Source organism: Hypanus sabinus, chromosome 19 (assembly GCF_030144855.1).
Source record: "Hypanus sabinus isolate sHypSab1 chromosome 19, sHypSab1.hap1, whole genome shotgun sequence".
NCBI lineage: Eukaryota > Metazoa > Chordata > Chondrichthyes > Myliobatiformes > Dasyatidae > Hypanus > Hypanus sabinus.
The window spans coordinates 15484414-15501126 of record NC_082724.1 but is presented as its reverse complement, the minus strand read 5'-3'; the positions used below and the strand labels follow the sequence as shown (position 1 = coordinate 15501126).

At 38.1% G+C, this 16713-nt stretch overlaps 1 protein-coding gene across 2 annotated transcripts in view; it reads right to left on the bottom strand.

Moving 5' to 3' along the window:
• Positions 1–16713, bottom strand: part of atg7 (ATG7 autophagy related 7 homolog (S. cerevisiae)) — a 184153-nt gene that overhangs the window by 159809 nt on the left and 7631 nt on the right. For both annotated transcript variants that reach the window (XM_059944062.1, XM_059944063.1), the window contains exons 4-5: positions 7795–7872; positions 850–966 (exon numbers count right to left, since the gene is read on the bottom strand). In XM_059944062.1, coding sequence (XP_059800045.1) covers positions 850–966; positions 7795–7872 — 195 coding nt within the window. The remainder of the gene's footprint in view (positions 1–849; positions 967–7794; positions 7873–16713) is intronic.

The window sequence follows — 16713 nt, the reverse complement described above, 5'->3', positions numbered from 1 at the left end:
ATATGTCCTGCTCAAGGTAATTTCCTAATTCCTGGAATATGATATCACATCTGAATAGCTGGAGGCAAGATTCTGGAGATAATGAAAGGGAAAAGGTACTCAAATTGGCAAGATGTGTCCATAAGCCCAGCTTTGGTGACCTAATGACATATTTACCAGCTGGTAAACATATCTCAAAATCTAACTATGCCAATGTAACAGACAAAAACGACTATGCTATTTAAAGCAACACAAACAAAATTTTGTGTGAGTTGCTCGGATTTCCAGCATCTGCAGATTTTCTCCTGTTTGTGCTACTTAACCATACAATTAAAATACATACATTATAGATTTGGTGAAAAGGCAGATTGAGTTCATTGCAGTTAAATGTGACACAAACTACTTTAGGTCTAAATAAAAGAGGATTACAGGCCTTTTAAACAGCGAATTAATACATGATGATGCAGAGAGACACTGAATTATTAAAAATATGCAAGTTCATGGACAAAACTAATTATCTTTTCTCTCAGTTTATTTTCATTCATAGGAACCATTGATGCACCATACTAAACTGTGCTCAAATTGATGGTACAGGGTCAGTTACATACCAGCTCCAGCTCTCAGCGTCATGCATTCATCACCAGAGAAGTGACAGCAAGAAGGTAAATAGTCCAAACTGAAAGTTTCTGAACCAAGCTTAAGACAACTGAGAAATAGCTTCTGCCATTCAACCTGTGCCTTTCGTTTCATTCACATCTGGAAGGCCAGGTTCTGTTAATAAAAGGAACTGCACAAGTTCTGAGGGTGCTCTGACATTTATCCGTGGGGACATCACCAAAGTCCAGAAAGAAATCATCCATCCATTAATACCTGACTTGTTGAGAACTTGTCTGCCAAGCTGACTGCTGGCTGGATTATGGGTATTGCTTCAGTGAAGCACAGTGCGGGAAATGCAAACCAGTAGTAGAAATGATACTTCTTTAAATCCTGCAAAATACAATTTGAACCAAACAGAATTAGCTTCCATAATTTTTTTTAAAAAATTACAAAACATCACAGTATTTCCTGGAATATCCATGTATTTCTTCAGTCACCAAGATGAATAATTTCTAATGCTCTGTAGAACATAATGAAAGAGACAAGCTATTGAGCTGCAGCAAACAGAATGGAACATGTTTTCACCAAAAATACATTTGAAAGTACACTTCCAGCAGAATCACTGGAATATTTTTGCTTTCATGTCTTCTAATTCAGGAGTTCTCAACCTGGGATCCATAGTCCCCTCGGTTAATGGTAGGTGTCCACAGCATAAAAAAGTTAGGAACCCCTGTTCTAATTTAACCTCAGCCAACATGTAGCAAGAGAGACCAGGAATCAAAACTTAACCTTTTTTCCTGGCTCAGCCTCATAAGTCCTCCATGCAACATGGTCTTCATTCAACGCACGCTCCCAGAACCCCACCAAGTTTCCAAAACCCATCGGTTTCAATATTTTGTCAAATCTTACAACTTCACATAATTCTAGAGCTTGTTCAGAGTAATGAAGTCAAATAAATTAAATGTGGTTCTTTAAATATATTTTAAAAAGCTGAATGAACTAACAGTAGCACTGCATCAGAAAGTATTTTCAATCTGACTTTCAGCAGCTTTTGGTGTTAAACCAAATAGTTGACAGCTGGTGAAGAAATCAGCTTCAAGTTTACAACCTATCGCCACATTGCAACTTGGGTGGCGACAGAGCAAATAAGTCAAATGTGCACTGATGGATAATTAGAAAAAGTGCCACTTCTTATGAAATATTGCACCTGTACTAGTTTTTCATACAAATTGTTATTCTTCAGAAAACATTCTCCATTTAATTAAGGCTAGCTGTAAACATTAATTTGACAACTGTTATTAATATCTGTCACCAACTGGATGCTCAAAACTTTAAAACAGACAGCTCAGTAAAATGAACCAAAGAAGAAATGCAGCAGCTGGTATTCTAGTCTGTAACAAGATTCTTTTCCTAGGATTTTCAAAAACTATTGTTCCAGACATATCATTTGCAAGTAATATAAATAACCAGATATGAAGTATTACAAAAGTGTGTGTGTGTGTGCGCACGGATGCGCACACATGCAAGCATATTTGCATACATTAAGTTCCACTATAGAAAGAAATAGTCATGTTTTATACTGCAAGTTTGAGGGTTTATTTTCATTTATCTTTTACAAATTGTTAAGTTCAAATAAATTTGTAATCGAAGTATATATATGTAACCATATACTACCAGGAGATTCAATTTCATGTGGGTATTCACAGGAAATAGAAAGAAACAATAGAATAAATGAAAAACCATTCACGACAGAGATGGACAAACAACCGATGTGCAAGACAACTGATTGTGCAAACACAAAAAGAAAATATATTAATAGGTAGGCCTCCGTTAGACTCGATAGACCATGGATTTGCACCTTGAAAAGTTTCCAGGGCGCAAGCCCGGGCAAGGTTTTTTTTTAATGGAAGACCGGCAGTTGCCTAAGCTGCAAGTCTCCCCTCTCCACGCCACCGATGGTGTCCAAGGGAAGGGCATTAGGACCCATACAGCTTGGCACCAGTGTCGTCGCAGAGCAATGTGTGGTTAAGTGTCTTGCTCAAGGACACAATACCACAGCCTCAGCCAAGGCTCGAACTAGTGACCTTCAGATCACTAGATGAACGCCTTAACCTCTTGGCCATGCGCCAACTCGAAATAATAATAATAATAATAATAATAAATAAATAAGCAATAAATATCGAGAACACAAGTTGTAGAGTCAAGATGGTGGTCCTCATGGGTTGATCAGAGTTGCTGAAAGTAAAGTTGTTTAAACAAAAGAGGAACTTGTCTTTGTTGCTTAAGCATTTAACAGTGGTAGCAGAGGATGTTTTCCAATTATAGGATCTCGCCAGCTTTTGAGGAGAGCAAGTCTTACAAAAGCTGGAGGAATGAAATTGGAATATGGACTCGTGTTACAGACCTCAAAAAGAACAAACAGGCCCTTGCAGTTGTGCTGTCGCTTTCAGGAAGAGTGAGAGAGACCAGGTCTGGAATTTCGGTCAAAGATTTGAACAACGATATAAATACATTTGCCTTAGCTTTCCTGAACAAAGAAAAGATCTGATTTATGAGGCATATTCAGACTTCGACAAGGCTGAAATATATTATTGATTTTGGAAAAAAGTGCAGTCACATGCATAAATACAAAATGGAACTTCCTGATGCAGTCTTAACTTTTCAATTACTGGATACTGCCTGTCTAGACACAAAGGATGGTCAGCTGGCATTAACTGCATGTACAGAACTTACATTTGCATCTACAAAACTGGCGCTGAAGAGGATTTTTGGAGAAAAGTCTGGCAAGACAACAGTTGGAATTTGTTTGAGTCAGGAAATGACATACTTCACTGAGCAAAAACAAGAGTATAGCAAATGCAGATCCCAGAGTGACCAGACAAGAGTAACGTTACCTGGCACAAATCCATTAAACAAGTACGGCAGGAGATCAAAATGTGCGGTTTGTCAAAGTACTTACTGTTGAGCAAGAAACTGTCTGCACAGGGTTGGGCTAACTGAAGAAAATATTAAATCTGAAGATGCAGAAGAGTGCAATATGACGCTGTTTGCGAAAGAATCACTTACTAATGTGGTGACATTCAATGCAGAGATTTTGTTGATGGAACCTCCAGGACCTGCTGTTACTGATACAGCATGCACATGCACGGTGTTTGGAGAAAAATGGCTTGAAAGCTATGCAAGTGAACTAAACTAGAAGGAAACATGGATAAACTGGTGAACACTGATACACACAGTTTCAAAGCATTCAAATTTGGAGTTGGAAAGATTGTACATCTATCAAAAGAGTGAAAATTCCAGCAAAAAATAGGTCGGACAAAATGTTACATTGAAACGGTACATTCCGATATTCTTGAGTAAAACTTACATTAAAAAAAGCGGAGGCAGTGTAGGATACAGGGAATGAGCAAGCAATGATCTTTCACCAGCCAGTGTCTCTTGAGCTCACCAGTTCTGGACATTACTGTGTGAACATTCTATATAAAGACATTACTGAGACTCAACATGAGGATGAAGTGCTAACTGTCACAGAGAACATGACCCCAAATGAAGATCACAAAGTGTTGCTCAAGCTTCATAAGCAGTTTCAGACGTTTTAAGACTTCAGAAACAGCTCAGGAATTCAATAAACAAAATTCAGATTGCTTTTCCATTCTGAAGCAGATAGTTGACAGCTGTGAGACATGTTGAAAATTTGGAAGCCCAAACCCAAGCCTGTGGTTGGTCTTCCACTAGCATCCGAATACAACAAGACAGTAGTTGTAGACCTACATGAACTGAAGCAAGGAGTGTGGTAGCTCCACATCATTGGTGAGTTCACACGCTTCAGTTGCCAGTAGCATTGTAAGCACAAAGAGACCCTCAGAGATAGTAAAAAATTTCATCCATTCCTACATGGCCCACCTTGGAAAGTATTCAGTGTTAATGATAGTGAATTTAATAATGATGAATTCAGAGACATGACAGAGAACTTAACATTGAAACAAAGACAACAGCAGCATACAGTCCTTGGAGTAACGGACTTCTGGAGCACTTATTCAAACATAATCAAACACTTACTGAAATAATGCTGAAGAATAGAAAAGCAATGGTTGTGATTGTAACACAGCCCCGGACTAGGCCCTTATGGTGAAGAATACCATGCACATTGTACATGGCTATAGCCCATACCAATTCATGTTCAGCCAGAATCCAAACCTTCCCCCCTGATCCAGAGGGCGCAACAAGGAGTAAGTGGGTTGGGAAACATACTTCAACACCGCGTACATCAAAGAAGGCTTTCATTGAAGCAGGGTGCTCAGAAAGAATTTGAAGACCGAGGGCACACGTACATCCTACAGATGAGAAATATGAGACACAGGACAAAGTGTAAGAGCAGACTACAGTCGGCCCTCCTTATCCGCGGATTCCGCATGCGCGAATCGCGAAAACCCGGTAGTGCTCTTCCAGCACTTGTTGTTCGAACATGTACAGGCTTGTTTTCTTGTCATTATTCCCTAAACAATGCAGTATAACAACTACTTTACATAGCATTTACATTGTATTAGGTATTATAAGTAATTGAGAGATGATTTAAAGTATACGGGAGGATGTACGTGGGTTATCGTGGATTGGAATAGAAAAAAATCAGAAGTTCTCTTATTAAATAAGTCAAAACAGGTAAATCCGGTACTATTTAGCATCAGTTGGTCAAACATTTATCTTAGTATACAGTATATATTTTACCTTTCTATGTATATAAAACACTCCAGAACATATGTTTCAGTATGTTCCCAAGCTCGATCCAGTGACAGACCGCTCCTGAGTGCGCTCTCCACCGTGCCGGGTTGATGTGGAGGATCAAAACCCCAAACCCAATAATTAAACCACTGCATTGCTTAGTAATAATTGTAGCTTTCATCGGGGCAGAGCCTTTCTCACTTTATCCTTTAAAATTGTTCCGATCGTCGACCAACGCCTAACGCTTTTCCAATGATCGATGGTGTTTCACCTCTTTCCGATTGCTTTATTATTTCCACTTTATTTTCAACGTGATCGTGATTATTTTTGTGAACAGAAACACTGCGGATTTAGAGTTCTACCGCTGGGTCCTAATGTCCACCGCACTGAGACAGGTTAAATAAGGTCTGGGGTTCCACTGGGTCCTAAGATCCACCGCATTGAGACAGGTTGAATAAGGGACTCGAGCATCCATGAATTTTCGTATCCGCAAAGGGTCCCGGAACCAATCCCTCGCGGATAAGGAGGGCCGACTGTATACAGAATGGAAAGTTCCTGGAGTTGTCATTGGTCAGGATATTGGTGGGACTTGAAGGTAAATACATGGGAGTGAATCATTCCAGACTACGTAAGGCACAAACTGAAGACCAACAGAACTCCATGGAGAATGACACAAAAAATGAGAAGCACTTATCTCTTACACAGTGTCACGTAGCACAGACAGTGCTAAAGACAGTGTAGTGGAGAAGCCAACATAATTGCTGAACAGTGACACAGACAGTGTTTAAGAGAGTGCAGTTGGGGACTCGACTGACTTGCTTGAACAGAGATTATCGCAAGTGCAAAGACAACATGGAAATTTCAGTCTTGAAACAGGACAAACTGTGAGATTTGCAAACCAAGGCACTGGTATCACGTGAAAAGCTGCTGTTTTTTGATGAGTAGGTAAAGCCACTGTGAGAAACAAAAGTTGGGACAACTTGAATTACCTAGAACCAACCATGGCTGTCAACATGTCACGTGTTGACAGACTTCATATTGAACCAAGTACAGATCATCTGAGAAATATCAAGATGAAGATGTCCTAGTAACTACAGGATGAGATCAGTAGTCAGAGAAATAATGGAGTGTTTGAGGGTCCGAGACATTGACCAAAAGACAGTGTCTACAAAATGGGTGTGATCCCTGATAGGGTGTACACCAAAAGCACTCATGGTGGCTAGAGGTTTTAAGGAACTATTCATAAAATAACTCCAAGAAGACTCACCAATACACGCATCAGACTCTCCCTGACTACTACTTTCAGTGATACGTGAGAAGCATTGGCAGCCCCATTCCATGGACATAAAATCCACATTCTTACAGCAAATGGAGCTTGACATTTAACATTCAGCCTCCTGAAGCCAAATGACTTTCCCCGGACTGAACTCAGAAGTGAAGGAACACTGTGGAAACTCAATTTTCAGGACAATGACTTCTTCAATAAAAAGTGCCCTCAAAACTTAAGTGTAAGAGTTTCTGCAGATGCTGGAGATCCAGAGTAATACACACAAAATGCTGGAGAAAGTCAGCAGCTATAGACAGCAATAAAGAGCTGATGGTTCAAGTCAAGTCAAGTCACATTTATTGTCATTTAACGATATACAATTATACTGTCAAACGAAACGACGTTTCTCCGAACCAGGGTGTAAAGCAATGTAGTATATATAAAAAACACATAATAACTTCTGAAAGTAAGGATGAAACCTACAGATGGATTTCACATAATCAAACAAACCAAAGTTCATAAATTAAATATTGTAAGGTACAGAGCAGATTACCCAGTGATACTTTGAATGCAATGAGGCAGGGAGTTCAGAGGCCTAATGGCTTGAGGGAAGAAAATGTTTCCTCTCCTGACCGTTCTTGTCTTTAAGTATTGGAGTCTCCTATCAGATGGTAGAAAGTCAAAGAGGATGCTGGATGATTGGGTGGGATCCTTAATAATACTAAGGACCCTGCGTATGCAGCACTCCTGATAAATGTCCCCGATGGATGGTCTCAAGCTTACACTCTTCATAAGGATGCTGCCTGACCTGCTAGGTTCCTCCAGCAACTTGTGTGTGCCCTCAAAACATACAAAGGGCATTTAAAATTCATTGGCTTGGTGCTATACACAAAACCGACTGCCAGACTACAACAGAGGAAAAAGAAAACAATCTGTTCAGCATGAAGGAGTTTGAGTCGCTGACGATGGCGAGACGCAGGCTCTTCATAAACGTTTATGCTTCAACCAACACTGCCGAAAATAAAGGAATTATCAAATATATTGAAAAAAATTAATGCAGTATTAAAACTGCTGAGATACAATATTTAAAATGGTAACAATAGGATCTGATCAAATTGACAAAATATTGTAATGTAAACAGATTTAAAGTAAATTCTAGTAATTATTTCTGGTTATCTCATTTATAGAACTAGAGATTCTGAAAAATAATAAGGTTTTAAAAAAATACTCACTGCATATGTCAACAGAAGAAAAGTGCTCAATAATGAAGGATCCTCAATTGCTCTGCCAGATTTTATAGCTTCCCAAATCTACAGGAGAAAAAAAATTACATTTGACTTGGAGGGTAACAATTAGAAAACACTCTAAATAGACCATGCATGACTAAGAATAGAGCTCCATTCATCCCTGTTTTCAGAATCTGAACATCACCATAATATTGAGCAGCAAAGTATCATGATAATAACAGATTTGCTGGAAACACTCAGCAGGTGAGGCAGCAGCAGTGACAGGAGAAGCAGAGTTAACAATTCAGGTCCAAGACCCTCTGTCTCAAACCTGCCATATTAATTCCATTTCTCTTTCCACAGATGCCGTCTGATCTGCTGAGTGCTTAAAACATTTTCAGTTATTTATTTCAGACTTCCATCAATTACATTTCTATAAATTTTAGTTTCTGACATAACAATTTAGACTAAGATGTAAAAGTAATTTACTTTATTTCAAATATATATATAGAAGGTGCAATCTTACCTCAATCCATAGTAATAATATCACACTATCAAACTTTTTAAACTAAAGTTCAAAATAAATATTATCAGAGTACATTTATGTCATCTTATACAATCCTAAGATTCATTTTCTTATGAGCATACTCAATAAATCTAAAGAATGATAAACAAAACAGAACCAATGAAAGACTGTCCATCTAGAGCGCTCAACCAGAGTGCAGAAGACAACAAACTGTGCAAATACAAAAAGAGAAATAAAAATAATAAATCAATAAGCAAGAAATATCGAGAGCATGAGGTGACGAGTCCTTGAAAGTCAGTCCATTGGTCGTGGGAACATTTCAATAATGGGGCAAGTGAAGGTGAGTGAAGTTATCCTCTTTGGTTCAACAGCCTGATGGTTGAGGGGTAATAACTGTTGCCTAATTTGCTGGTGTGAGTCCTGAGCTTCTTGTACCTTCTTCCTGAAGGCAGAAGTGAGAAGACAGCATGTCCTGGGTGCTGGTGGCCCCTGAAGATGGATTCTGCTCTCCTGTGAAAGTGTTTCATGTAGATATGCTTAATAGTTCAGAGAGATTTACTGTGAGAGACTGGACCAAATTTCCACTACTTTTTGTAGGATTTTCCATTCAAGAACACTGGTGTTTCCTTACCGGGCTGTGATGCAGCCAGTCAATATACTTCCAACTACACGTCTGTAGAAGTTTGTCAAAGTTTTAAAGTCATGCCGCATCTCTGCAAACTCCAAAGGAAGTGGAGGCGGAGCTGTGCTTTCCTCATAATTGCACTTGCGTATTGGTCCCAGGACAGATCCCCAAAATAATAACACAGAGGAATTTAAAGTTGCTGACCCGCTCCACCTCTGATGAGGACTGGCCCAGGGATGTCTGCTTTCTTTCTCCTGAAGTCTACAATCAGCTCCTCGCTGACATTGACTGTGCGTTTGCTGTTATGACGCCACTCAGCCAGAAATTTTCAATCTCCCTCCTGCTTCATCAGCAATAATTAAGCAATTCACTTGATTTAGCTCAACTGCTAGGGTATAAAAGGAGTAGCAACAGCACAAGTGGTCACTGAGGCGACATAGGCACAATCACCACCCGCTGCTGTGATGCCAAGTCTCACCCTGAAACACTGGCAATCCCTTTACCTTTACAGACATTGCCTGACCTGCTGAGATCCTCCAGCAGACCCTTGCATCTCTGGATCACTACAAGGAGTTCCTATTACTCCAACGTAATTCGAATTCGCATCTTGGTGTAAAGAAATCACTATCAACAATTCACCTCCATCTAGCTCTGGCCCCTTGCTGGATAAATTTAAGCTTTATGTAGTGCGCTTAAATCATCTAAGTTGTATACAGTAAAAATGGAAGTAAAAAGAGCTCATTAGATACTTTGAGTGAATCAGTCAACTGTGGCTCATGTGGTATCACCCTTACCCAGTGCAATCTTCTATGTGGTGTTGTGCTGGGGCAATGGCGTCAACACGGGTGATGCAAACAGGCTCAATAAACTGATTAGAAAGGCTGGCTCTGTCATAGGAGTCAAACTGGACACGCTGGAGGCTGTGGTAGAACAAAGGACCCGACGGAAAACGCTGGCAATTCTGGACAATGTTTCTCCCTCTGCATGATCTTGGCTGAACAGAGGAGCACTTTTAGTGACAGACTGAGACAACTGCGCTGCTCCAAAGAGCGCCATACGAGGTCATTCTTACCCTCGGCCATCAGGCTCTATAATGAGTCAATCTGTAGCCAGGGAAGTGATGACACCCTCCTGTTAAACTGTTTGTGGTAGCTTAATTTTTATTCTTTCTACTTTTCTCTCTTTCAATCTTTTTTTTAATTGATTTTCAAATGAAGAATATACAAATCAAAAGAGAAGTTTAACAAGTAGATAATATAAAAGGCATATAAACAGCAATATTAAAAACAAAAAGCATATAATATCTAACTCAAATAGGTAATATATTATGCTGTTATATATACAATGGTCAGAGAAAAATTACAACTCCTCATAGCAATCGTGGAAAAAAAAGATTGAAAATTTTATTGATAGAAAAAGAAAAACTCCACTAACAAAACTGAAACAAAAAAGAGAAAAAGAAAGATTGGGCAGTCCAAATGAGGATAAATTTAAAAAAGGAGAGAGAAAAAAAAAACACATCCTTCCAGTCATCTCCGAACCTTCATGGACAAGGGTTTTCTCCAAAGAGAATAAAGAAAAATAAATAAATAAAGTTAAATTAAATCATGTGAAAATATTGAATAAAGGGTCACCAGACTTGTTCAAAATCAAAGGATGTATCAAATGCCCGGCTTCTAATTTTGTACAAGCTTAAACATGACATGATGGACGAGAGCCAATAGAAAACAGTGGGCGAGTTAGATTCTTCCCAGTGTAGCAAAACAGCTCTCCTAGCCAGTAAAGTTTAAAAAAGCTATCACATGTTGGGCGGAAGCAGACACTTTGCTTGCTTCTTCTGGAAAAATCCCAAAAATTGCTGTAAGTGGATTAGGTTGAACATCCATATCTATAACTTTACATAATATTCCAAACACATCCCTCCAAAAATTATTTAAACTTAACACATGACCAAAACATATGGGTTAGAGTAGCCACTTCTGCATTATATCTATCACAAATAGGGCATATATTAGGAAAAATATGCGCCAATTTATCTTTGGACATATGGGCCCTGTGTACTATCTTAAACTGTATTAAAATATGGCGTGCGCAGATAGATGAATTATTAACTAAATAATAAATTTTATTCCACTGGTTATCTGAGAGTGAATGTTGAAGTTCTATTTCCCAAGAGCGTTGAACCCTAGCATTAGGCGATGTGCGAGCATTCATTAACTGTTTATGAATGATAGCTATTAATTGTTTTTGTAAAGGTTTACACTGAAAAATAGCATAAGCCAAATTTGAAGAGCAGACCAAGGGGTAATTTGGTAAAAAATCACGTAAGAAATTCCTAACCTGTAAATACCTGAAAAAATGTGTATTAGAGATATCATATTTATCCATTATCTGTGAAAAAGACATCAAACAGTCTTGTAAAAACAAATCTAAAAAAAAGTTTTTATTCCCTTAATTTTTCATGTTAGAAAAGCCTTATCCAAAGTTGATGGTTTAAAAAAGAAATTAGAATAAATATTACTAGAAAATAAAAAATCATTTAATTCAAAAAATCTACGAAATTGAAACCAAATTTTTAAAGTACATTTAACAATAGGGTTAAGAGCTTGTTTACCTATTCTGGAGAACGAAAACGGAAGAGGAGCTCCTGATAAAGAAGCTAACGAAAACCCCATTACTGAATTTTCCTCCAGTTGTAACCATGAAGGGCGATCTTGATCGTCTATATCATAAATCCAAAAAGTAATATAGCGAATATTAATTGCCCAATAATAAAATCTAAAGTTTGGTAAAGCCAGTCCTCCATCTTGTTTTGATTTTTGCAATAAAAGTTTATTCACTCTAGAGCTTTTATTATTCCAAACATAAGACAAAATCAGAGAGTCTAATTTATCAAAAAATGTTTTTGGAACAAATGAGGGAACTGCTTGAAATATATATAAAAATTTCAGTAGAATAACCATTTTTATAGCATTTATTTGACCTATCCATGACATCGACATAAGTGAGCATTTGGAAAGCGCCTGTTGAGTATATTCAACTAAAGGGAAGAAAATATACCTATATAGTCTTTAAAATTTTTTGTAATTTTGATACCAAGGTAGGTAAAATGGCTTTTGGCAATATTAAAAGGTATTTGATCATAATAATCAAGATAATTATTAATAGGAAATAATTCACTTTTATGTAAATTAAGTTTATATCCAGAAAAAGTACCAATTTCCGTAAATATAGATAACATAGAAGGAATAGATTTCTTAGGATTTGAAATGTAAACTAATAAATCATCCGCGTATAACAAAACTTTATGTAATTTATCCCTTCTCCTAATACCCTGCACAGAATTGAAATCCCTAAGAGCAATAGCAAGAGGTTCTAAAGCCAAATTAAATAATAAAGGGCTAAGGGGACAGCCCTGACGGGTACCTCTATATAATTTAAAATAAGGAGACTTTTGGTTATTAGTGAGAACCGCAGCTACTGGGGCATGATAAATCAATTTAGTCCAGGAGATAAATCCTGGACCAAAATTGAACCTCTTCAAAACCTGAAATAGATAAGGCCACTCTACCCTATCAAAGGCTTTCTCTGCATCCAAAGATACAATACATTCAGATTCCTTGGTTGAGGGGGAATAAATGATATTTAATAATCTTCAAATATTAAAATGTGAGTACCTATTTTTAAAAAATCCTGTTTGATCGTTTGAGATAACATTGGGCAAGATACTCTCAAGCCTATTTGCTAGAATCTTAGAGAGGATTTTAAAATCTACATTCAGTAAAGAAATAGGTCTATAGGATACACATTCCAATGGGTCTTTCCCTTTTTTTGGAATCAATGAAATTAGTGCTTCATAAAAAGTTTTAGGAAGGTTCCCAGAAGATGTAGAATCAGTGAAAGTTTGATGAAGATGTGGTGTAAGCGTTTCATGGAAGGTCTTATAAAATTCTACCGTATAACCATCAGGTCCTGGAGCTTTACCTAATTGCATAGAGGATATAGCCTTGGCTATCTCCTCTTGTTTAATAGGTGCATCTAACATATCAGCATCTTGAATTGAAATTTGAGGTATGTTTACCCTTTGCAAAAATCTATTCGTAGTAATATTACTATCAGAGAATTTAGATTTATAAAGATTAGAATAAAAGTCCATAAATATCTTATTAATTTCATAAGGATCTAAAGTTTCTGTTCTATCTGGTCAGTGAATTTTTAAAATCTGTCTTCTGACTATCCCAGCCTTTAATTGACCCATTAAAAGTTTAGCAGATTTTTCCCCATGAATATATAATAAACTTTTAGATTTAAAAATTTGCTGTTCAATGGGAAAAGTCAGAAGTAAATCATACTGTGATTGAAGTTCGACCCTTTCTTTATATAGGTCTTCGGTAGGTTTAACTGAATACGCTTTATCTATCTGTTTAATTTTATTAATAAGCACTGACAATTCCGCTTTAGTTTTCTTTCTCAAGGCTGCTGAATATGAGATTATCTGTCCCCTTTCAAGATTTCAAGGTGTCCCATATAACCAGATTTGACATTCCTTCAGTTGTATTAAATTCAAAATATATAGAAATTTGCTCCTTAATAAAATTAACAAAAGCTGAATCCTGTAACAAAACGGGATTCAATCTCCACTGTGAGATTTTCAAAAATCTATGTGGGAGCTTAAGGGTTAACTTTAAAGGCACGTGATCTGAAAGCGCAATGATGTCATACGCACATTCAACAATGGAGTTTAACAGACGTCTATCTAAAAAGAATAATCAATTCGGAAATATTTGTGATGGACATGTGAAAAAAAGGAGAAATCTTTATCATTGGGGTGTTTATATCTCCAAATATCGACAAGGCCATATTCTAATAAAAAAGAGTTAATACAAGCTGCTGCTTTATTAGGAAGCGACGGATTGGTTGATGACCTGTCAATCGCCGGATTTAAGCATCAGTTAAAGTCACTACCCATGATCAGCTTATATTCACTGAGATTTGATAACTCTGAAAAAAGTTTCTTAAAAAAATCAGAATTATCTACATTAGGTGCGCATACATACACCAGAGCTACTTTTTGCTCGCATAATAAACCAGTAACAATTAAATATCTTCCAATCAAATCAGTAGTAGTATTAAGGTGTACAAAAGGGATTTTGGGACTAAGAAATATAGAAACGCCTCTTGTTTTACTATTCGACAGTGAGTGAAAAAGAGGCCCTTTCCAAAAGCGAAAAAAATCTGTCCCCATCCTGTTTTTGTATATGATTTTCTTGCGCAAAAATAATATCAGCATTAAGTGTTTTCAATTTCTTAAAAATCTTTTTACGCTTAATGGGATGATTGACACCATTCTAATTTCAAGATATTATATTAATTTTATTAACATCCATGTTTAAAAATTGAGTTTTATATTATATAAAAGAAATGTTATACAAGTACAGATTAAACCAAAAGGCGCGGGTACAACCAGAAGGAGCGACGCATGTGTTGCCTTTGTGGCAGTTATTTAGTTTATAATATTTTCGCTTAGTAATTCATTTGTTAGCATTTTAGTTAAAGTTAGGATTGTTTAAAGTAAATTTGTTGTCTGTGGCATGCAATGACGTCACATCTGGTTTCGCCGCGTCTTGTGGGAAAATACCGGTTTGGAGAAACGGGAAGGTGGGGGGCACACATGTGCGATATCAGCGCAAGGAAAGTTGTCTTTCTACGCACTAGAAACATAGTGGAAGCAATGCCGTAAGTCATGAGATAATCGATATGTTGAATTAAAATGTTAACGCTGATTCTGTTAAAAGAAACGATGGTCGATAAGGTTTGTGTTTTCGGTAGTTAGAGTTGTGGATAGTTTGTGTTGAAATGTATTTAAAGCAGTCAATGGCTTAGATTCTGACTGTATGCTGCACTTTAATGTAACGTAGTTGTAGTTTTACCTTTGCAAGTATTTACGATGTAAATGTAATATCAAGAAGGAAACAAATGCAGTACAAATCTTGTATTGTTTTATCAACAGTTTTCACCATACGTTAGTGAAGAAGAGTGAACAGTAAACGGTTAATCTTACTGCGATCCTGTTTTCATTGACCACGGTTTACCTCGGTGTTTAGTTCAGCGTTATCTTACACGCCGAGCGAGAACACTACAACGCATTTACGAAAGAGAAATCCATCAAAAGAACTGCCCAATCAAGAAAAAAACATACTCTAATAGACCCCACCCCCACCCAATAGATAGAAAGGAAGGAACCAATAGGCTGGTCAATAGACAATAGACAATAGGTGCAGAAGTAGTCCATTCGGCCCCTCGAGTCTGCACCGCCATTCTGAGATCATGGCTGATCATTCACTATCAATACCCAGTCCCTGCCTTGTCCCCATATCCCTTGATTCCCCTATCCATCAGATATCTATCTAGCTCCTTCTTGAAAGCATCCAGAGAATTGGCCTCCACCGTCTTCCGAGGCAGTGCATTCCACACCTCCACAACTCTCTGGGAGAAGAAGCTCTTCCTCAACTCTGTTTTAAATAACTGACCTCTTATTCTCAATCCATGCCCTCTGGTACTGGACTCTCCCAACATCTGGAACATATTTCCTGCCTCAATCCTATCAAATCCTTTAATTATATTAAACGTTTCAATCAGATCCCCTCTCAATCTCCTCAATTCCAGCGTGTACAAGCCCAATCTCTCCAATCTCTCTGCGTAAGACAGCCCTGCCATCCCAGGAATCAACCTAGTGAATCTACGCTGCACTTCCTCAATTGCCAGAATGTCCTTCCTTAAACCTGGAGACCAAAACTGTACACAATATTCCAGGTGTGGTCTCACCAGGGCCCTGTACAAATACAAAAGGACATCCTTGCTCTTGTACTCAATTCCCCTTGTAATAAAGGCCAACATTCCATTTGCCCTCTTCACTGCCTGTTGCACTTGCTCATTCACCTTCATTGACTGATGAACTAGGATTCCTAGGTCTCTTTGCATTTCTCCCTTACCTAACTCTACACCGTTCAGACAATACTCTGCCCTCCTGTTCCTGCTTTCAAAGTGGATAACTTCACATTTATTCACATTGAATGACATCTGCCAAGTATCTGCCCACTCACCCAGCCTATCCAAGTCTCCCTGTATTCCCCTAACGTCCTCTTCGCATGTCACACTGCCACCCAGTTTAGTATCGTCAGCAAACTTGCTGATATAGTTTTCAATGCCCTCATCTAAATCATTGACATAAATCGTAAAGAGCTGTGGTCCCAATACAGAGCCCTGTGGTACCCCACTAGTCACCTCCAGCCAGTCCGAGAAACACCCATTCACTGCTACCCTTGCTTTCTATCTGCCAACCAGTTTTCTATCCATGTTGAAACCCTGCCCCCAATGCCATGAGCTCTGATTTTACTCACCAATCTCCTATGTGGCACCTTATCGAATGCCTTCTGAAAATCTAGGTACACAACATCCACTGGCTTACCCTCGTCTAACATCCTTGTTACACCCTCAAAAAACTCCAACAGATTAGTCAAGCATGATTTGCCCTTGGTAAATCCATGCTGGCTCGGCCTAATCCTATTTCTGACATCAAGATGTGCCACTATTTCGTCCTTAATAATGGACTCAAGCGTCTTCCCCACGACTGACGTTAGGCTAACAGGGCGATAGTTCTCCGTTTTCTCCTTCCCTCCCTTCTTGAAAAGTGGGATAACATTAGCCACTCTCCAATCTTCAGGAACTGATCCTGAATCTAAGGAACATTGGAAAATGATTACCAACGCATCCG